The 21,891-nt window shown below is 50.3% G+C and overlaps 1 protein-coding gene across 1 annotated transcript; it reads right to left on the reverse strand.

Annotated features, from left to right (window-relative positions):
• Window positions 1–5,816: 5,816 nt before the first annotated feature.
• TSKS (testis specific serine kinase substrate) lies at window positions 5,817–20,853 on the reverse strand. Its single transcript, XM_045856470.1, has 11 exons — window positions 20,684–20,853; window positions 19,905–20,124; window positions 10,895–10,990; window positions 10,602–10,685; window positions 10,195–10,278; window positions 9,346–9,632; window positions 8,739–8,933; window positions 8,191–8,364; window positions 7,400–7,535; window positions 6,176–6,300; window positions 5,817–6,048 (listed from the first exon to the last, which is right to left on the reverse strand). Exons 1-11 carry the CDS (start codon window positions 20,851–20,853, stop codon window positions 5,895–5,897), a joined length of 1,725 nt encoding a protein of 574 aa, XP_045712426.1. The 3' UTR covers window positions 5,817–5,894.
• Between the last annotated feature and the right edge of the window lie 1,038 nt (window positions 20,854–21,891).

A 21,891-nucleotide genomic window follows, 5' to 3' on the forward strand; every position in this document is an offset into this window, starting at 1 on the left:
CTTTACAAGAAAATAGTCTTTCATGCCATCAAGTACTCTTTTAAAAATATATTTGGTACTTAGGGGTGCAGAACTGGATTACCCATCGTCGCTGGACCCCGGCATGCTCTACTGTGCACCAGTTATTAAGCCATTATCTCTTGGTTTCAAATCCACTCCCCTCTTCCTTGCTTTGTGAGTCTGACGCTGGGACTCAAAAAACCCTGCACATCTGCTTCGCCCATCAGCTATGCTACCCTTTGCCAGTAGGGGGCACCAAAGAGACCGCGGACACCTGGGGGAAGTAAAAGGGCGCCTCCTTCCTGCTTGCTCAATGCTTCTTTCCAGTTTCTTGTTCCCATCAGCATCACCCAGCACAGCTTTTTTACCCTTGCTGAGGCGGTTACTTCTTGTAGCTGCTGGTAAGTCCAGTTTGCAATTTTTCCAAGTCTTGAGCATCCTCAGAAACGTCAGCACCATTCCGCCCACTCGCTTCCTGAGAAGGTCCCAGTGCCTGGAGGCCTTCTGAGCTCAGACACACTGGCAAGCGCTGAGCAGCGTGTCTGAGTTTCATCTCCAGAGGGGGCCTCGTCCAAAGGTTCAGTTTCAATAATTCTAAATTTTATCCGTTGGGTTTTTAACAAACATTTTATTTATTTTTTAAAGAGAGGAGAGGGGAGGGAGAAAGAGGGCAAGAAACATGGATCGGTTGCCTCTCGTACGTGTGCCAACCACGGACTGAACCCCCAAACCAGGCATGTGCCCTGAGTGAGAATCGAACTGGCAACTTTTGGCTAGACAACGACCAACCAAGTGACACCAGTCAGGTCTACCTTTTGTTTTTCTTGCCCCAAGGGCGATCGATAGCTACTTCCTGTAGTGGCTCATACTATGTTACCATAGGGCTCTCTTTTTGCCTTTTTGGTTACCTAGTTACCAACCCTTTATACCCAAGTACAGTAAGTAGTCCCTCCTTATCCACCGGGAATGTGTCCCAAGATCCCCAATGAATGCCTGAAACCCTGGGTATACTTGTATGTATACCAAATATATTCCAAACCCTATTTATACTGTTTTTCTTCCTATACATACCTCTGATAAAATTTAATTTATAAATTAGGCACAGTAAGAGATTAACAGTAATTAATAAGAGAACAAATATAGGTAATAATAGAACAAAACTGGGTTTGCAGTTGTTCGTAGGGAAAATAATTGACACATAATAATAATAATACAAGAATAAACTCTTGTGTCTTGCATATTCACAACTGTAAGCCTACTTTTGCCCCATCCCGTACTGTAATAAAAATCAGGTGAATGGCTCGGGGCCATTATAAAGTAAAATAAGGGTTCATTGAACACAAGCACTGAGATACCACCCCCGTCAGCCTGATAACCAAGTTGCCACTCAGTGGCTGGCGTGGAGATGCTGGACGAAGGGGTAATTCATGGCCTGAGCAGGATGGAACTGGACCGCAGGAGATACCATCATGCCATTGACATGGTGCCCAATTTAAAACTAGTGAGTTATTTCTGGAATTTTCCATTAAATATTTTTGCCTTGCAGTTGACGATGGAAAGTGAAACTGTGAATGCAGGGGAGGAGACTATTGTAGCGTTTCTTTATGTGAAATCATCTCTGAAAATAACTGGTGTGACTTTTGTCACCTGAAGATACCTTGATTGACACCAATATTTGCAACGGGAGGCAGATTGTCAAAGGTGGGGTTTGGAGGGGATGGGCTTTTAGGGTTTGAAAGTGGGGAGGAGCTCCTTGCCAACCAGAAATGGGATGGCAGTGACCCACAGCATGCCATGGGGTCATGGTTATACTCAATATGTTATCACCGGTGTGGGACAGTGATGAAGTTCCAACTGACGTGAGTGGTGGGGGTCCAAGTGACTGCAGTCAACCGTTATGGTACTGACGGTGGCCATGAGGTTAGCGGTATTCAGTGGCTCCTTCTGAGACACTGGCTGGAGATGGGATGATGCGGTGGGGACATGACAGGGTGCCTCCCACTGCCTCTGCTTCAGAGAGCTTCTCTGGAAGTGACCGTAGCTCTTTATTTCATTCATGGGGAAGGGAAGGAGAAAGAGGGAGAGAAACATCAATATGTGGTTGCCTATTGGGTGCCCCCTACTGAAGACCTGGCCCAAAACCCAGGCATGTGCCCTGACTGGGAATTGAACCGGCAACCCTTTGGTTCACAGGGCAGTGCTCAATCCACTGAGCCACACCAGCCAGGGCTAGGAAGTGGCTACAGCTTTTGGTAGCCCTGCTGTGGTTTCTGCTTCCATGGGGTGAGCCCAGTCCCTTGACTGACATCACCCCTCCTCTGCCCTTCATCCCAGGGACAGTGGAGGCTTCCTGCTCATGCTAATCGTTGGCTTCCCTCACCATCCCCTTGCGGCCCCCCAGGTCATCCATCACCTGTGCGACCAGTCCACTAGGTCACATTCTACTTTCAGAACTGAAGTGTTCGAAGTGGGTGTTTGTTGGCTGGGCCTTGACTGCTTATAGTTGTTCTTGGTACAAAGAGTGGCCTCAGGAAACAGATCCTTAAGATGGGATTCTGGGGCTTCGTTGTTTATCTGTTTGAGCTTTTTTATTATTTTTTTAAAGATTGTATTTATTGTTAGTGGGGGGAAGGAGAAAGAGAGGGACACAAACATCAATGTGACAGAAACATCAATCAGTTGCCTCTCGTATGTCCCCCAACCAGGGATCGAACCCGTAACCCAGGCATGTGCCCTGACCATGGATCAAACAGGCAACCTTTTGGTGTGAGGAATGATGCCCAGACAGCTGACACACATCAGTCAGGGCCATCTGTTGGAGCTTTAATGAAATTATATCTTTGCGGGTAGAAAATGAGACTAGTTATCCCCAGAATACATTGTCTCTAGGAGCAATATAAAAGCAGATTGGGGTAGATGAATATGTTGCAATACTGGATCTTGACCCATTAACTGTGTATCCTTATGTACGTGATTTAACCTCTCTGGACCTGTGTTTCTTTCTCTGTGTCTTAGTTTAGGATGCTCTTTAAACATACCACACACCAGGCAACTTAAACAACAAACACTTCTTTCTCACAGTTGCAGAGGCTAGGAAGTCCAAGGTCAAAGAGCTGGCAGATCTGGTGTCTAGAAAGAGCCTGCTTCCTGGTTTACAGATGGCTGCCTCCTTGCTGTACCCTCACATGGTGGGGAGAGAAAGAGTGTGTGTCTCTCCCTGTAAGGGCACTAATCCCGTCACGGGGCCCAACCCTCACAAACTCATCTGAACCCAATTACCTCCCATTGGTTCCATTTCCAACTACTATCACACTGGAGATTAAGGCTTCGACACATGTATTTTGAGGCACGAAAACATACGGTCCATAGCACTCTGTAAAATGATAATAATTCATCCTCTGAGGGGTTTTATCTGCTGCCTCAGTTCCCATTACTTTGTGGGTACAAATGAAGCCACATGAATAAATCTCAAATCTGCTAGCTTTGAATCTATAAATCAGCTGGGAAGAAGTAGCATCTTTATAATATCTTATAGACCATGCCCTGGGTGGTGTGGCTCAGTGAATTGAGCACTGGCCTGTGAACCAGGGGGTTGCCAGTTCAATTCTGGGTCAGGGCACATGCCTGGGTTGCAGACCGGGCCCCCAGTTGGGGTCACACAGAAGGCAACAGCACATTGATGTTTTTCTCCCTCTCTTTCCCTCTGTTCTTACCTTTCCCCACTCACTAAAAATAAATTTTAAAAATCTTTAAAAATAAATCTTATAGACCATCAATATGGCATAACTTCCATTCATTAAAGTCTTTAACTTCTCTCATGTCATTTTTTAGATTCTTGAAAAAAATCTTTCATTTTATGCTACTTAGAAATAGTACCTTAACACTTTTCATTTTCCAACTTTTTATCACTGATATATAGAAATAAATTGATATTTCGATGTTCATCTTTTATTAATCTTTCTGGCTAAACTCACTGACTTTTTAAAAAAGGTTTTATTTACTCACTTATTTATTTTTAGAGAGAGGGAAGGGAAGGAGAAAGAGAAACATCAATGTGTGATTGGCTCTCGCGTACCCCCTACTGGGGACCTGGCCTGCAACCCAGGCATGTACCCTGGCTGGGAATCAAACTGGTGACCCTTTGCTTCACAGTTCAGCGCTCAATCCATTGAGCCACGCCAGCCAGGGCTGCTTTATGATTCGTTATGTTCATAATTATGCCATCTCAGAATAACCATAGTTTTCTCCTTCCCTATCCTTATACTCTCTCTTTTCTTAACTCATTGCAATAAGTTAGAATCAGGATTACCTTTGAGATAGAAGGAAAGGGTAGTGATTGGGAGGGAACATGAGAGGGGACTCAGAGGGTGCTAGAAGCTGAAATTTTATGTTTGAAAATTAAAAAAAAATGATTTATGACTTGAGAGAGAGAGAGAGCGAGAAAGGGGGAGAGGAAAACATTAACTTGTTGTTCCAGTTATTTATACATTCGTTGGTTATTACTTGTATGTGCCCTGACTCAGAATTGAACCCACAACCTTGGTGTATCAGGATGATACTCTAACCAACTGAGCTACCAGGGCCAGGGCCCAAGCTGAGTTTTTAAATCTTGGTGGTGGTTAAATGAACATGTCTATTTTATGATAATTCATGGAGCTTTTGATTTGTGAATGTTTCTGTTTATATTGTACTTCAATTAAAAGCTTAAAAGAGCATTACTGTGGTGATTTAAAACATGTCCACAAATTGACATTCTCTTCAAAATGTCTGTGAATTCTCTAACATGTCCCTTGAAAAAGATCTAGACTCAATTCTAAGGAATATAAAAAGGGGAAATGGCCCTGACCACTGTGGCACATTTGGTTGGGTGGCGTCATCCCACAAAGCAAAAGGTCACCAGTTCCGATTCCCAGTCAGGTCACATGCCTGGGCTGTGGGTTCGTTCCCGGATGGGTGCGTACCACAGGCAACCAATGATGCTTCTCTTTCTCCTTTCCCCTCCGCCTGAAAATAAACGAATAACATCTTTTGGGGGAAAAAAAGGAGGAAATGATAATATGCACCTTGAGTGACTAGGTCATCAAGGCACTTGTTCTCAGGGACCGTGGGGCAGGTTAGCTGCCGTGAGCAGCTGAGGCCTCCAGATAACAGGCAACCACCAACCGAGGCCTCCAGCCAAAAGCCCCGTGAGTGAGCCTTCCTGGACGCACGCGCGCCTTCCAGCCCCAGTCAAGCCTTCAGGTGACTGCAGCCCCAGCCAACATCCTGCAAACTCATGAGGACCCTGAGGCAGAACCATCCAGCTAAGCCACCCCCAGACTCCTGAACTTCAGAAATTGTCACATAATAGCTCTGGCTGGTGTGGCTCAGTGGATTAAACACGGGCTGTGAACCAAAGGGTCACTGGTTCAATACCCAGTCAGGGCACATGCCTGGGTTGTGGGCCAGGTCCCCAGTAGGGGGCGCATGAGAGGCAACCACACATTGACATTTCTCTTCCTCTCTTTCTCCTTCCCCTCTCTCTAAAAATATATAAATAAAATCTTTGGGGAAAAAAGGAAAATGTCAGATAATATATGGTTATTGTTTCAAGCAGCTAATTTTGGGGGGTAATATTTTATGCAGCAAGAGACAATTATCTAATAACAATCGCCCTAAAAAAATGTTGGCTGACTGGCCCACACTGCACTGCAGAACCTTATTTTTACTCCCAGCCACCTTTCAACGAACTGGACCGGCATCGGCGTCTCTCTGGAACCGAGATGGCCTCTGAGCTGAGGACCGAGTCCCTGTGAGCGCAGAGACAGGGGCATGGTGTGCCGTCCACTTACTCGCCCTCTTCAGGGGTCGAAAAGGAGACAGAATTCATGCCAGCACGAGGAGCCATGTATTGTTCAGGAGTTGGGCCCCCCACGTTTTGGGGGAGTTCCCCCACCGCTTCCTCCTCCCCCCATTGTCCCTGTGGACCCCTCAAGTGGCAGGGTGCTGAGCTGGTCGTGGAGGGAGCACATCTTCAAGTGCAGATAGTCCAGAGAGGCCGCCTTCTCCCTGTGAGGACAGAGCAGGGAGCTGGTGCTGGTGGGGCCAGACACCAGGGGGGGTGGGGGAGGGGGGTGACCCAGGCCCTATCCCCAAGACCTCACCCTCCTCCCTTGCCCTCAGCCTCCTTCCTCACTCCGGCTTCATCTTGTCCGTCAGCAGCAGGTTCTTGGCCCGCAAGGCCTCGTCTTGGGCCATCCGAAGGGTGGAGCTCAGGGCCTCTGCCCTGACGTGTTTGGCCAAGGCCTGGCGCTCCAGCTCCTGGGGAGAGGAGTGTAGGCGCGGCTGGGCTTGCCTGACCGGGCTGGGGGTGGAGGGGGAGCTGGATCGCGTAGGGCAAGGGGCAGGGTCCCCTGGGGCCCATGTACCTCCCCCAGGGTGTCCTGTTGCGCCTCTAGCCTGACCCCAGCTTTCCACAATGCACTGGCCTTTCGTGTCCCAGCAGGCACTACATCAGCATCTGTCATATTTCCCCCCCACATGACCACGAACCATCATGCACAGGGTATGTGTCTGGGCCCCTGTGGCAATCACATGGCGCCCTCTACATCTAATAATCCAGAAGACTTCACATCTCCTTATCTGTAGACCAGTCACCTCAGGGGTCCCTAGTGCTCTGGCTCCCTGCATCCCAGAGTGCACCTGGCCCCAGGTCCTGTCATGTCTTAGCCCCACGGCTCTGCCACATCAGTGCCCCTCACTTGTCTGACTCACCCATTGCAACTTGCATCCCATCATTAGGCTACATCCCATAATACATTAGATCTCTGTGTTTCAGAATGTACACAGGCCTCAAGTTTAGCCCCGTCTACCCAGCACCGCCAAGCTCAAGTTCATTAACTGTTGGGCTTGAGTCTGTGATGCAATGTCCCATGAATAGCTGTGGTTTCATTTCCCAAAATGCACTAACTTATGGTGACTTGAATTTGCTGGGCCCCCTGTCTGACCTCAGTGACCCGGCACAGTGCCTGGCCCCTCGTAAGGTCTACAGAACATCGGGCCTGTATTCCACAACGTTGTGGATGGGTCCGTCTCCCGTGTCCCACAAATGCCCTCTCTCCAATGTCCCATCATGCCTTGGGCAATGCTCGTCACCCAAGTACCCAAAATGATTGACCAATGGATCCTATGCTGGTCTGCAAATTGGCATGCCCTTCAAACTATGTCTGCAAATTCAAGGCTTCAAACTGCTTGCCCCTCCCCCCACCCCAGGCATTAAAGCCCAGCGCTCCCCCAACACCCGCTGCCCACAGCTCAGATCTGCCCATCCTGCCGCACACCAGCGGCACCTTACGCCCGGAGCTCCCCTCCCCCTGCCCAGACAAGAAAGTGGGGCATGGTGGCCCATGGTCCCTGATACCAGAATCTTCTTGTGGAGCCTCTGGCAGCTGGGACAAGCAGGAGCCAGGCCCTTCTGCTTCACCTCGTCCACGAGCGGGGTCAGTGCGCGCTCCAGCAGCTGCTGCAGGGACTCCGTGGACAACTGCTGCCCCTGGCTGGGGGAGGGGTGGGCACCGGGGCAAGAGGCCTAGCACTCACTCCATTCCCAGGATGCCCACCTGCCCAGCCTCCACCCAGGCCCCCTTTCCACCATGCACCCACGCAACCTCACCACCATGCACCAGGACCGATGTGCAGTGCATGAGATGGCTTCTGGTTCCCACAGCAGCAGAATCCCACAATGCCTGGGGATTCTCACTCCCAGAGGGCATCCGATGGCCCTCAGTTCATCAACAACTCCTATTTCCCACAGTGGACTAATTAAACCCAGTCCCACACTCGATCGGAAGTCCTCCCCGTTCCTAATATGAACCGAGCATGGTATCCCTTGGCTTCTTGATACACCAAGGTCTCACCTTCCCCACAATGCGCTGAGAAACCCAGCCTCCCACCAGGCATCACATCCCAATCTTCCCACAATGCACTAGAAATCCAGGATGCTTGACATAGACCAAGTTTTTCTTGTGTTCCCCAAGACATTGACTCCACCTTGTGGGGAGGGAAGAAATGTGGCTCCCATAATGCACCAGAAATGTCTGGTCCTACAATACATGCATGGGGATGCCTTCCCTCCCACGCTCGCCAGTGCGCCCTCGCCCTCCATACTTCATCTTCGTAGAATGCACTGGCGGCCAGGCCTGGGCCCCTTACCTGGCACAGCGCATGCAGGGGCCTTGGGGGACCCGATCCAGGCTCATGGTGAGGTCAGACCCTCTTCGAGAGCTCTGAAATTGCCGGCCCAGTTCCTCCAGAATCGGTTTCATTGGGCCCAGCCCCTCCAGATCATTCCTCAGTGAAGCCACAGACACTGCTGACCGCTCCACCCTGAAGCATGAGAATAATCAGTGTGGCAATATCGCCTCTCCTAACAAAGCTGTGCGCCATACCCCACCAGGCGATGCCCCTCACTGCTCTCATTGGGCCCTCCTTTTCTGTTTTAAGGTCTAAAATGCCCCTCCTTGTTCTCTGATTGGCTTTCTCAGTTCCTACTTGGCTCCTCCCTTTGTCCTTTTTAGGCGTGGGGGGAAAAAACCTTCTGTAATTGGCTCCGCCCCTCAGTCCTTATTAGGTAGCGCAGGCCCCTTCCTATGCTCTAATTGGAGCTTCCTCTAATTGGTCTGGCCTTCTTGGTCCCAGTGGATTGGTCTATCCTTTCCCTCCATGCCCTGCCTTCTCACACCTCATGCTTTGGTCCTTACATGGTGCACAGTTCGTCAGTCCGGCCCCGTAGTTCTTGCAGGCCCCGCGCGGTCTGCGCCTGCTCACGCTGTGCCCGCTCCCACTGGCCCAGGAAGCCATCGAGCCTGCCACCCAGGCCCCCAAGCAGCCGCAGGGCCTCCTGCACCGCCCCCTCCTCCTGATGCCACCGGACGGTCAAGGAGGACACCTCCCTCCTGGAGGGGCAGAGGAAGGAACAAGTCATGGGTAGGTTCAGACTCGCCCCGTCTACCCGGCCCCACCAGGACCACATCCATGGCTCCAGACCCATTCAGTCCCCAAATTCTCCCATCCTGTCCATTTCTTGGAATCCTTCTGTGTCCTCTACAACCCTGCCTTTGTCTTCTTAACAGGGATCCTGGCCATCATTCATCCTGCCCTTGATTCCCACATTAGCTCCTCCAAGGACTTAACCCCGCCCCTCCCAAGAAAGCCCGCCCACCTTAGCTGTACTCTAAGTTCTTCCAGTTCCTGCCCTTCTGGGTCACCACACGCACACCACTCCCTTCTAGATTCTTCAAGGCTCCACCCCTAGGCCTTGCCCCCTAAGATCTTCCAGGCCCCAACCCCACCGCCAGCCCCACTCACCTGAGCTCCTCCAGGCCCGCAGACACCTTCTGCAACTCCTGGTCGCTCAAGATGAGGCCTTCCCCTGCTCGGGGTCCCAGTCCGCGGCCCCCTGGGGCCAGGCTCCGCTGTCGTGGGGGCTCGTCAGGGCTGCCCGGGGGGCCAGAGCAGCCCGGGGGCTGGGCGGCCAGGCTCAGGCCCTGCCTGGAGAGACCCGCCTCCAGCTTCTGCTCCAGCTCCTGCAGCTGGGCCTCCTGCCTCCGGGGCGTCTCGTCCTGCAGCTGCTGCTGAAGGTAGCGCAGCTTCTCCTGGGCGGGAAAGGAGGGCATGGTTACTAGTCTAGCCCTTCTCTTCCCACCACCACTTCCACCCCCAAATGCACCCAAAGGATTCCTGAGATTAGAAAGTTAATGGATGTGGGGAGCAGGATGTTGGGGGAGACTGGCTCAGAGTCTAAATGGACTCCCACTTGCTGTTCCTGGGGCCGTTTTTTCCCATTTCAAATTCAACTACTTTAACCTCCTAAGGCCGAACCCCGCCCCCCACCCCCCCACCCCCGTCCCTATCCAGCCCTCCACCCTCAATCCAGTCCTCCAAGGTGTCAGATTCCAGTCCCCTCTGTTTTGCAAGAATAATTGAAGCTCTTCCAACATTTTGTTGGGAAATGTGTGGGCACGTGGGCCCCACAGACATTCCCACTCAAAGTTGGACACAAATCCCTCCGTCCAGGACCTGAAGGGAGACGTCTGACCAAGAACGGGAAGGGATGGGGTGCGGGGGCGTGGGGTGAGAAAGTTCCACCTGAAGCCTACTCAAGTACCTTGTGCGTCTGATCCTCCTCCCAGACCCTGGGATCTCCCTTCTTCTTACCTCCAACAGGGCCGAGTTCTGCTTCAGGACGTTGGTTTTTATTTCCGCATCTTCCACCGACCGGGTCACCTTCCGGCAGTTCTCCTGGGTCGGGACACCAAGGCAGGGGCCCCGCCTTCCCATTCCAGCTCAGCCTCGGAGTCCTTCCCCGCTATTTCCCTACAGGCTCCACCTCTGATACGAGGCACGACCCCGCCCCCTTTCGCCCCCCAACCCAGCATCTGCCTTCTTCATGTTGGCCTGCCCCGTAGAAACCAGGTTCCTTGACTTTCTCCTTCAGCCTCTCCTGAGCTCCTTTTCTGCTCCCCCAACGCCTGCCCACCCACTCCACTCCTCCCCAGCTTCCTCCCACCCTCTTCCCAAGTTCACTCCCTTCTGCCAACCCGTTCCTGCCCCCAGCGGCTCACCTTGAGTTGAGTACAGTACCCTTCTAGTTCTTCCGCCTCTTGCCGCCTCCTCTCTAGATTTTCACTCAGCACAGAGCACTCACTCTGGGGTGTGAAGGGGAGGAAGGGTCAGCCAGAGCCCCACGGGGACACCCCCGTGGGGAGGAGAGGCTGGACCTGGGAAGGTCGCCTCCCTTTCCCAGTCTGTGTACCTCCCCAACTGGGCTGTGGGTGCATCGAGTTGGGGAAGGAGCCTAAGAAGGCAGTGGGACCCCGGAGGGAGAGGAGGCGTTGGGGGAGGGTGGTCCTCACACCTGCAGCGTCTGCACATGCTGATTAACCCGGGTCGTCTTTTCCTTCAAGCTGGTGATGGAGTCTTTGGCGCGAACCAATCCACTGTTGACCCCACTCTGGGGAAGAATGGGAGACAGGTGGGTCATGGGTGCGTGGGAGCACACCCCAACCACGAGAAAGTCTGGAGCTGGGAGGATGCTGTTTACACCTTGGTCCTGCCCTAGAGTGGCTGTGTGACTTAGGGTGGGGGCTGCGCCTCTGTGGTTCTTGATATTCATGCTCCGAAAACCAGGGGTGGACTTGTTTCCTGCTTGGTGGGTGGGAAGAAAAATAAGTAGGACCAAGAGGGAGTGGGGTTTACAGGGAGCACTCAGATATGTGGAGGAAGGAAGATGGTCTCCATCAGACACAGATAAAAGGCATTGGGGTCAGCTGGACCGTTGTGGCTCTGTTAGTTGGAAAAGCGAAAGTTTGCAGGTTCGATTCGTGGTCAGGGCACATGCCTAGGTTGTGGGTCCAGTCCCTGGTCTGGTTTCACTCCCTCTCTTTTTCCCTCCCTTCTCCTCTCTCTAAGAATAAATGAATAAAATAAAATAAAAAGCCTTTGGCATCCACACACATAAATAAGAAAAACTGTTTTAAAAAGTATTTTGTTTATTTATTTTTAGAGAGAGGGGAAGGAGAGAGGGAGAGAACCATCATGTGTAGTTGCCTCTCAAACTCCCCCTACTGGGAACATGGCCCATAGTCCAGACAGGTGCCCTGACTGGAAATTGAACTGGTGACCCTTTGATTCGCAGCCCACACTCAATCCACTGAGCCACACCAGCCAGGGCAGAAAAACTGTTAAAACATGTTCTGACTTTCTCTCCAGGCATTGGAGAATTGAAAAGATTACTCACTCTCTAGAAACGAACACTCACTATGTACCAGGCCAAATACTTATACACATTCCCTCATTTTTTTCCTCATAACCACATCTCTTGAGGTTATTTGGCCCATTCTGCCAGGGAGGCAAGTGAGACTCAGAGAGAAGATGTCCCTTACACTCCCAGGTACATGGCACATGAGGTGGCCTAAGCTCTGGGTTTAAAATCAAACGAGGCCCCCTCACGTGCTGTATACCTGGGAGTTCAAGGGACGTCCCCATGTGGCCTTTGATCACCACTACCTTTTTTTCCCCAGATTTTATTTATTTATTTGTAGAGAGAGGGGAAGGGAGGGGGAGAGAGGGAGGGAAACATCAATGTGTGGTTGCCTCTCATGTGCCTCCTCCTGGGGACCTGGCCTGTAACCCAGGCACGTGCCCCGAGTGGGAATCACGCTGATGGACTCTTTGGTTCACAGGCTGATGCTCAATCCACTGAGCCACACCAGCCAGGGCATGATCTCTGTTCCCTTTTGTCACTGTAAAATGCTTTGTGATTCCTGCCAAAGTGTCTCAGAAGGGATGCCTACCGCACATTCCACTCTCAGCTCTTCCACATTTACATAAGAGTTAGCCTAACATATAATGTCCTAGCCAAAGACTACATTTCCAAGGCTCCCTTGCAGCCAGGTATGGTCAGGTGCCTAAGTTTTGCATTGTGAAAAGTGAGTGGGATAAAAGAAGACAATTTCCAAGTCAGGACTTTCACAAGAGAAAGGAGGGAGAATGGCCCCATTTCTTTGTTCATACTGGCAGGAATGCAAAATCGATGGCTAAAGCCAGAGCAGCTATCTTGGACCATGTGATGGAAGACAGAACCAGACAGAAGAAGCCTGAATCCCAACACTGTGGAGCAACCACGCACAGTTCCATCCACTGAAGAAGACTTACACAGAAGAGATACCACTTGCCATCTCCTTTAAGCTGTGCTATTTTGTGTCTTTTTGTTATAGCAGCCAAACCTGTGACTTAGTAGCTGAGCCACCAGAACACAGAAGCCTGCTATACTTGTTGAGACTTTTATTTTTAAAGATTTTATTTATTTTAAGAGAGAGGGAAAGGGAGGGAGAAAGAGAGAGAGAGAAACATCGATTTGAAAGAGAAACATCTATCACTGGCCTCTTGTATGCACCCCATCTGGGAACCGAACCCGTAACCCAGGCATGTGCTCTGACTGGGAATTGAACCGATGACCTTTCACTTTGTGGGATGATGATGGCCAACCAACTGAGCCACACTGATCAGGACTACTTGTTCAGGCTTTTATGTGAGAAGTAAACCATCCTGCTTAAACAGGTAATCATGGTTTCTTTCACATTTGCTGAACTGATACACAAAGAAAAAAGAGAACAAGTTTCCTACACTGTAAGATGGGGGCAACATTACATTTCTTGCGTGATTTCTGTGAACATGTGTGATAAGAAATATTGTATTCAGGCGACAGCAAAGTGAAGGAGTCAAAACCCCCCAAATTCCACCTCTCCATAAAATCAATGAAAAAAGCTGGCAAAAACTGTAAGAGTTAAGTCATCAAGAAGCTATAACAATTATAAATCTTTTTTTTTTTTTTTTAGTTTTTCTTTAGCCTTGGCTGGTGTGGCTGAGTGGATTGAGTGCCAGCCTGTAAACCAAAGTGTTGCTGGTTTGATTCCCAATCAGGGCACATGTTTGGGTTGCTGGCTGGGTCCCTGGTCAGGGGTACGTGAGAGACAAGCACACACTGATGTTTTTCTCCCTTTCTTTCTCCTTCCCTTCCCCTCTTTCTAAAAATAAGTAAAATCTCTAAAAAATATACAGATTTTATTTATTTGTTTTTAGACAGAGGGGAAGGCAGGGAGAAAAAGAGGGAGAGAAACATCAATGTGTGGTTGCCTCTCGGGTGCCCCTTACTGGGCAGATATGCCCTGACTGGGAACTGAACTGGTGACGTTTTGGTTGGCAGGCTGGCACTCAATCCACTGAGCCATACCAGCCAGGGCAACAATTATAAATCTCTATGTACCGAACAGGACTTCAAAACACATGCAACCAAAACTGACAGAATTAAAGGGAGAAACTGACAGTTCAACCTTAACTGTTGACTTCAATACTTCACTTTTAATGATGGATAGAACAACTAGACAGAAGACCAGCAAGGAGATAGAAAATCTGAACAACAGTATAAATCAAGCTGCCCTGATAGATGTCTGTAGAACACGCCACATAACAATGGTGGAATGCACATTCTTCCCAAGTACACATGAAAGGTTCTCCAAAATTCACACAAAGTATGTTTTTTTACCTCGGTGAGCTCAGTAGAATGAGTTTAGAAATCAACACTAGAATGAAATTTGACAAAGTCACAAATATATGGAAACTAAATACTATACACCAAAACAACCAGTGGGAAGAAGAACAAATCAAGAAAAACCATAAAATGCTTTCGAATGTAGAAGCCTGAAAACACAGTAAATCAAAACTTATGGGATCACAGAAAACAATACTTGGCGGGGAATTTGGAGCTCTAAACCCCTACATCAAAAAAGAAAGAACTGAAAAAAAAATACAAAGAAAGAACACAAGATTAATAACCTAAATTGCTGCTTTAAGAAACTAGAAAAAGAAGAACATACTAAATGTAGGGCTAGCACAGGGAAGGAAACAGTAAAGATTAGGATGGTAAAAAATGAAATGGGGAATAGAAAAACAGTAGTAAAATCCACAAAATGAGAAGTTGGTTTTTATAAAAAAATCAACATAATTGACAAATCTTTAGCTATGTTGATCATGAGAAGGAGGAGACACACTATTTAAAATTAGGAAGGAAAGGGGGCATTACTCCTGATTTAAGGAAAAGAGAAGGATTATAAGGGAATACTATGGCCACTTGCATGCCGTTGAGCTTGATAACCTAGATGAAGTGGGAGAATCCCTAGGAAAATGCTAACTGAAACCAACTCAGGAAGAACTGGGACAACTGAATAGATCCACAATGAGTAAAGAGATCAACTTAATAATCAAGCTTCCAACAAAGGAAAGCCCAGTACCAGATGGTTTCACTGATGCATTAGACCAATCTTAAAAAAAGAATTGCTACCAATCCATCTCAGACTAAAAAAAAAAAAAAAAAAAAAGGATGGAACAGTTCCTAATTGATTATATGAGGTTAATACTGCCCTGATACCCAAACCAAAGACATCACAAGAAAATAATACTACAGACCAATATCCCTTCTGAAGACAGTCACAAAAATCTTGAATAAAATCCTAACACATCAATTCCAGCAGCATGTAAAAAAGGATTACACGCCATAATCAGATAGGATGTATCCCAGGAATGCAAAGTTGGTTTTACATGGAGAAATCAATCAATGCAATGTATAACATTAGTAGAATATAAGGGAAAAACCACATGATCACGTCAATTCAGGAAAAATATTTGACAGAACCCAACGTTCATGATAAAAACGCTCAAGCTAGAAAGAGAATGGAACTTCCTCATCCTGATGAAGGGCGTCTACAAAAAAACAAACAAACAAACAAAAAACTATGGTAGTTTAAAATATGTCCATACATTCTTCCATGCCCCTTTAAAGTGTGAGCCTTATCCCCCCCACTTGAGTGTTGGCTGGACATAGAGACTCATACCTAGTAAATAGAGTAAGGCAGAACAGATGGTATGTGTCTTAGTTCCTAAAAGGAACTGTGGCCTCCTGTTTGCTCTCTCGTACTCTGGAGAGTGACAGCTGTCACATCTGCAGGAGCCACTTTCGGAGAGGCTCGGGTGGTGAGGAGCTGAGACCACAACCCAAGAGCCACGTGAGTGCGCCATCTTGGAAGCAAGACCTCCGGCCCCCGTGGAGCCTTGAGATGGCCGTGGGCCCTGCCGAGATCTTGACTGCAACCTCATGAGAGACCCTAAGCCAGAACCAGCCAACTGAGCTACTGTAGATTTGTTGTTCTAAGTTTTGGGGGTCATTTGTTTTGCAGCAATAGCTAACTAATACCCAAAGTGATCTTTTAAAAAAATGAAGACCCTGAAGGTCTTGGGTTTCCCCCCTAGGGAGCTGCTCTGGGCGACTTGGTCCTCCCACTGACTGGCTGTGGGACTCGGTGAGGGCACACCACCTCTCATGCCTGTTTTCCTGCCTGTACAAAGGAGATGGGACTACTAGCTACCTTCACAGGAATGCTGTTGGGAGGAACTCAGGCTGGCCCAGAAAAGTCCTTGGGTCAATACTTCTTTGACAGAGGGTAGCTGGGATCCCTGGGGGTGTGTTTTAGCTTCACTGAGGGGCACAGTGAAGGCAGAGCCTGTCATCCTTGGCTGAGACCTGAAGGGCATGACGGAGGAAGCCCGAGACCTGGGGACAAAGGCCTCCTTGGTTACCCGCACGCCTTGTGTCTTAGCAATCCAGTTCCATACTTCAAGTCTGCCTCCGTGTCCCTTCTTATAAAATGGGAATGATAATACACGGATCAGATGGCAGTGAGGAAGCATCCACGGATATGATCAATAAGCCAAGTGAAGTGATTGGCATCAGCATCATTAAAAATAAGGCCCACAGGATGGATCTCCCAGGAAGGGGCTTGGAACGAACACCACGTGGCAGCCTCGGGGAAGAACGCACACAGCGGGACAGTTCCCGGGCAGAGGTCTGATGACCTGTCCTTCTTTGCCTTGATTCATGGACCTTCCCAAAAAGCATTTTTTTTTGTTTTAAAATTATTTCTTTATTTATTTTCAGAGAGAGAGAGAGAGAAAGAGCGGGAGGTAAACATCTATGTGAGAGAGAAACATCAGCTGGCTGCCTCTTGCGCACCCCTAACCAGGCACCTGGCCCGCAACCCGGGCGTGTGCCCTGACTGAGGATGGAACCAGAGACCTTTCGGTTCCTAAGCCTGTGCTCAATCCACTGAACCACAGCAACCAGGGCAGCAATACTGCCTTTTCCATCGCACCCTTCAGAGTCATAGAAATGTCATAGCTTGGCACTGGCTGGGTAGCTCAGTTGGTCAGAATGTCATCCCAATACGTCAAGGTTGTAGGTTCGATCCCCAGTCAGGGCACATACAAGCATCAACCAGTGAATGCATAGATAAGTGGAACAACAAATCGATGTCTGTCTCTGTCTCCCGTTCCCTCCCTCTCTCCCCTTCCCTCTCTGTCTCTCTAAAATTGATTTAAAAAATAATAAAAGATGTCATGGCTTAAGACAGAAGTCAAAGCTGTCTGCTTCATCATTTTCCCATTGCCTCTGTCCAGCCTGAATTTGTCACTCAACGAGCATCTGCATGCCCTGTTTCTCTAACCTCTCTCTCTGGGGTCTGCCCCTGTCCTTTTTGAATCTCTGTTCCCCTTCCCTCAGTCTCTGTCCCACTCTCCGGGACCTCTGTCCCCCTCTCTCTGGGTCTCTCTGTCCCCCTCTCTGGGTTTCTGCCTCCTACTCCCTGCCGTCTCCAGACTTCTCTCCTGATGTAGCTCGGATTCTGAATGCCGCTGTGTATTCTTCCCATCCACACCTTCTCACTGCTCCTGCAGGTACCCCGAGGTCTCAGCTGTCCTGACTCCTGTCACTTTACGGAGAAGGAAGCCGAAGCCCCATAACAGGCTGATGCTGCCCTGCAGCCCCACAGCGAGCTGGCTGGCGGATGCATCAGGCCTTGAGCCCAGCTGCCCAGGGCTCTTTCTGAGGCATCACGATCCTCTGGGGAACTTGACTCAGGAATAGCTCTGGTGGGAGGCAAACTTCTGCACGTGCTGCCTGAGCCAGGCGCAGAGAGAGGGGGAGGGAGGAAAGTGTTCTGTCTGGGGGAGGGGATGTCTACCAGGGGATTGGCCTGCCCTGTTCCCTTCCCGCCCTCCAGTCCTCCTGCCCTGGACCCTTGCCCAACCCAGCCCCCTCTCCGGCCTCCCTGTCTCCGGTCTCTGTCCTTCAAAGCTCTCCCACATAGCCCCAGAGGAGTCTTCTAGGGAAAGGACGGACTTCTGTTTTAGTGTCAGTCCCCCTAGGCTTCTAACCCTGGCCTGGTTTCTTTCAAGCTCTCTGAACTTGAACTTGTAGAGGTCCTTCCACCTCATTGGACTATTTGTTAGTTTTGTTTTTGTTCTCATCTTAATTTTAAAAAAATATTTCACTTATTTATTTTTAGAGAGAAGGGATGGAGAAAGAGAGGGAGAGAAATATCAATGTGTGGTTGCCTCTCGAACGCCCCTCCTCCTCACCATGGACCTGGCCTGCAACCCAGGCATGTGCCCTGACTGGGAATTGAACCAGCGACCCTTTTATTCACAGGGCAGCACTCAATCCTCTGAGCCACACCAGCCAGGACCCTTACAGGACTCCTAAGGGAGGGAAACGAGAGCCCCACTGTGGGGATGCAGCACAGTGCCCAGCAGAGACTAGGTGCTCAGTAAACAGGAATGGAGCCAATATCCTAGCTGCTCCTCCCTTTCCCCTGCCTATGAACCCTCAGTGGGTCCCCACTGCCCTAAGAAGAACACACACATTTCTCAGCCTGTGTGGCCTGTGCCCTGCCCCTCTCCAGCCTCATCTCCCTCACACTCCACCCTCCAGCTGCCGGGACCAGCTTGCCAGTGCCCCCGTTCCCCAGGGTCTTTGGAAGTCCTGTCCCTTTGCTAGCTGGAACAGCCTTCCCTGTCTTCTGCCTGGGGAACACCTTCCTTACCTTGGAGATGTGGCTTATGCCCTGCCTTTTCTGGGCAGCCTTCCCTGATGGTGGCCGGCTGGCCCAGGGCCTCCCTGCCCAGGGCTGTCACAGTGGCCTCCCTGTCCCCCTCAGTGCAGAGTGCCCCACCCCAAGCCCTGACTCGGAGCCTGGCTCCCCTGCTCACCAGCTGCCTAACCTTGGGCAGGCTCTTCAACCTTTGGGGGCCGCTCTATGTCCGTGTGTGAAATGGAGTAGATGATACTAACGATAATAACGATGATAAAAACCAGCACTTATTCCATGGCTACTGCGCGGGCCTGTGCTGAGCACTTGACATGAATGAACTGCCCTTTGTTGGCATGACAACCGCATGAAGTGGGTACGGTTATATCCAGAACTCTGTCTTGGATAATGCCATATTTCTGCTCCTAGACCAGTGCCTGGAATATTGTAGGCATTTAAGAACTATTTATTGAACCCTGACCAGCGTGGCTCAGTGGGTTGGGCATCATCCCACAAAGGGAAAGGTCACCGGTTTGATGCCTGGTCAGGGAGCATGCCAGGGTTGTGGGCCAGGTCCCCAGTCAGGGCATGTACAAAAGGCAACCTATCGATGTTTCTCACCCCCTGCTCCCTTCCCTCTCTCTAAAAATAAATAGATAGTGAGGAAAGAAGAATTAAAGGAGGGGAAAAAAACATTTACGAAAGAGAGATGATTGTTGTAAGAGCACACACATGCATCTCCGTTTTACAGAAGAGGAAACCGTGGCTCCTGGAACACAGAAAGTGCTTGGTAAGTGCCAGTGAATCCTGTTAGCATTACCACAAGCACGGTCACTTGATAGTGTTTGTCCTTGTCCACATCAAGCCCTGGTAGGTGGGTGGGAGTTGGAGGGAGAGTTAAAAGGACCGCGCTCCAGAGCTCTGTGCTGTAGGAGGAAAGTCTCTAAATGCTCATAGATCTTGCTCGTCTCCCAGTTTGGCCCTGGCTTCTCCGGGGAGCCCCTCAGAGAACTCCTACTCATCTGTCAAAGCCCAGTTCTGACCCTGTCTCCTCCAGGAAGCTTTCCCTGATACCCTCAGCTTGGTTTGAGGATCCCATTTCTGGGATCCCCAGTCCTGCCTCCATTATGTGATTGGATCACTCCCAGTTGCTGTCAGTCACTCCCATCAGACTGGGAGCTTTTCCAGGCCTGGGATCCAGCCCGACTCCTGTCCACGACCCCGGTCTAACCCAGGACGTTGGGAAGTGACTGGATGAACCAAAGACCAAGTGCCAGGCAGCAGCATCACTCAGCAAAGCGGGAACAGATACATGGCTGGCAGTCAGGGGAGGAGGGGACACTTCCTCCTGGCTTTGAAGAGTGACTCCAGTGAGAAGACAGCCCTCCCTCCTCAGTATCTGCCTGCCACCGGGGCAGGGACCCTCTCCCCCGTCTGGGGGCCCCTCACCAGTAACTCCGTGATGTCTGGGTCCTCTGGAGCCCAGGGTGGGGTGGGGGAGGCGGAGGGCAGTGCCAGCAGGCCACTGTCATCCGTGATGGAGTCTGTCGCGGAGGAGTCGGTGGGCTCCACGGCGGCCAGGTTGAGCAGCGACACGTTGGTGCAGGCCGAGGACCGTTTGAGGTTCAGGCACCAGTGCATTGGCTCGTGGGACATCCGAGGCTCCACCCTGCGGAGGAGGGTCAGGAGGGTCATTGGGGTGTGGCCCCTCCTGCCTCCTGTCCTCGCATCCCCTGCTCTCTGGCTCCAACCTCATCATCTACTCTGCCTACTTTCTCCTTTTAAAAAAAAATCCATATATTTATTTGAGAGAGACCGGAGACGGAGAGAACCGTCGATTTGTTGTTCCACTTGTTCATGCAGTCATTGGTTGATTCTTGTATGTGCCCTGATGGGGATCAAACCCGCAACCTTGGCCTATAAGGATGATGTTCTAGCCAGTTGAGCTACCCAGCCAGGGCTGCCTTCTTCTTCTCTCCCCCCACCCCCACCCTGCCACTGACTTATTTTTCCTTCCCCACTGTCTCTCACCTCCTTCCCTTGGTCCTCACTCCCTTCTTCCTCTCAACCTCCTACTCTCACTCGCTTTATTTCTCCATTGCCACTAGCTTCTAGCCTGCCCCTCCTCTGCTTGCTCCCCTTCCTGCAGCACCCACGGTGGGACTCGTGCTCTGTTGGAGGTGGTACTGGGTGCTAGGACCGCCCCTGACAGGGTGTGACAAACTCACCCGAGGAACGACACGGCTTTCTTTTTCTTTGCGACCCCTTTAGCTGGGCTGGTCACCACCCCAGGAGCCTCGGGGACGATCTGGGAGCGGCTCTCCACCCCCGCAGGGGGGTCCCCAGCCTCATGGATCTCTTTGGACTGCCAGATCGTCTTCACCACCACGCTGGCCATGGCGGGTGGGGGCCCTGCTCCCAGGAGCTCTCCACCTATTCTGACCACTGACCCTCCACTCCAGTTCCTGTCTGCACAACCTGCCTCACAAAGGGCCCAACCACTGAGCCTCATTCAAGGGGGGGAGGGTGAAGTGCTCACTCAGCAGGTACCCCCGGGGGAGGGGGGTGTCCCAGTGAGCTCTTCTTGTCCAGATTCTAGTTCTAGCTCATTCATTCCAGACCAGAACTGACCACGGGTGGGCCTACCCGTTCTTGGGAGGGGTCCGACTTCCCTCTCCCTGAGAGCAACCTTGGGGTCACTGAGACCCCCACACTCATACTTGACTTTTTTAAGATTTATTTTCAGAGAGAGGGGGAGGGAGGGAGAACGAGAGGGAGGGAAACGTCAATGTGTGGTTGCCCCTCACCCACCCCCCACTGGGGACCCCACCTGCAACCCAGGCATGTGCCCTGACTGGGAATTGAACCAGCGACTTCTGGTTCACAGGCCAGGGCTCAATCCACTGAACCACACCAGCCAGGACTGATTTGAGCCTTTTATAGTGTGTGAATTTTGCCTATGATTAAAAAAAAAAGAAATCTAAACAAACATGGAACACTAATTGATGGTAGGCAGTGAAGGGTTTGGGTTTATATTAGTCTCTCAGGAGTTCTCTAACAAAGTACTGCAGACGGAGGGGAGTAAATCACAGAAACATATTGACTTACCATTCTGAAGGCTACAGGTCCAAGGTCAAAGTGTCAGCAGGGCTGGTTCGTCCTGAAGCTGTGAGGGAGAACCTATGGTGATGGGCAACCTCTCCCCGTTATCCTAGTGGCTTCAGGGGCCCCTTGGCTTATAGATGGCCATCTTCCCTCGGTGCCTTCGTGCTGTCTCCTCTTGGCCCCTGTCTCACTCTGTGTCCACATTTCCCCCATTTTATTAGGATTTTATTCCCCCATTTATTAGGATTTTTATTTGATTTTTAATTGTTTACTTATTTTTGTCCTCATCCGAGGGCATTTTTTCATTACAGAGAGAAGAAGCAGAGGAGAG

Source organism: Phyllostomus hastatus, unplaced genomic scaffold, assembly GCF_019186645.2.
Source record: "Phyllostomus hastatus isolate PE091 unplaced genomic scaffold, TTU_PhHast_1.1 phas_scaffold_1224, whole genome shotgun sequence".
Classification (NCBI taxonomy): domain Eukaryota; kingdom Metazoa; phylum Chordata; class Mammalia; order Chiroptera; family Phyllostomidae; genus Phyllostomus; species Phyllostomus hastatus.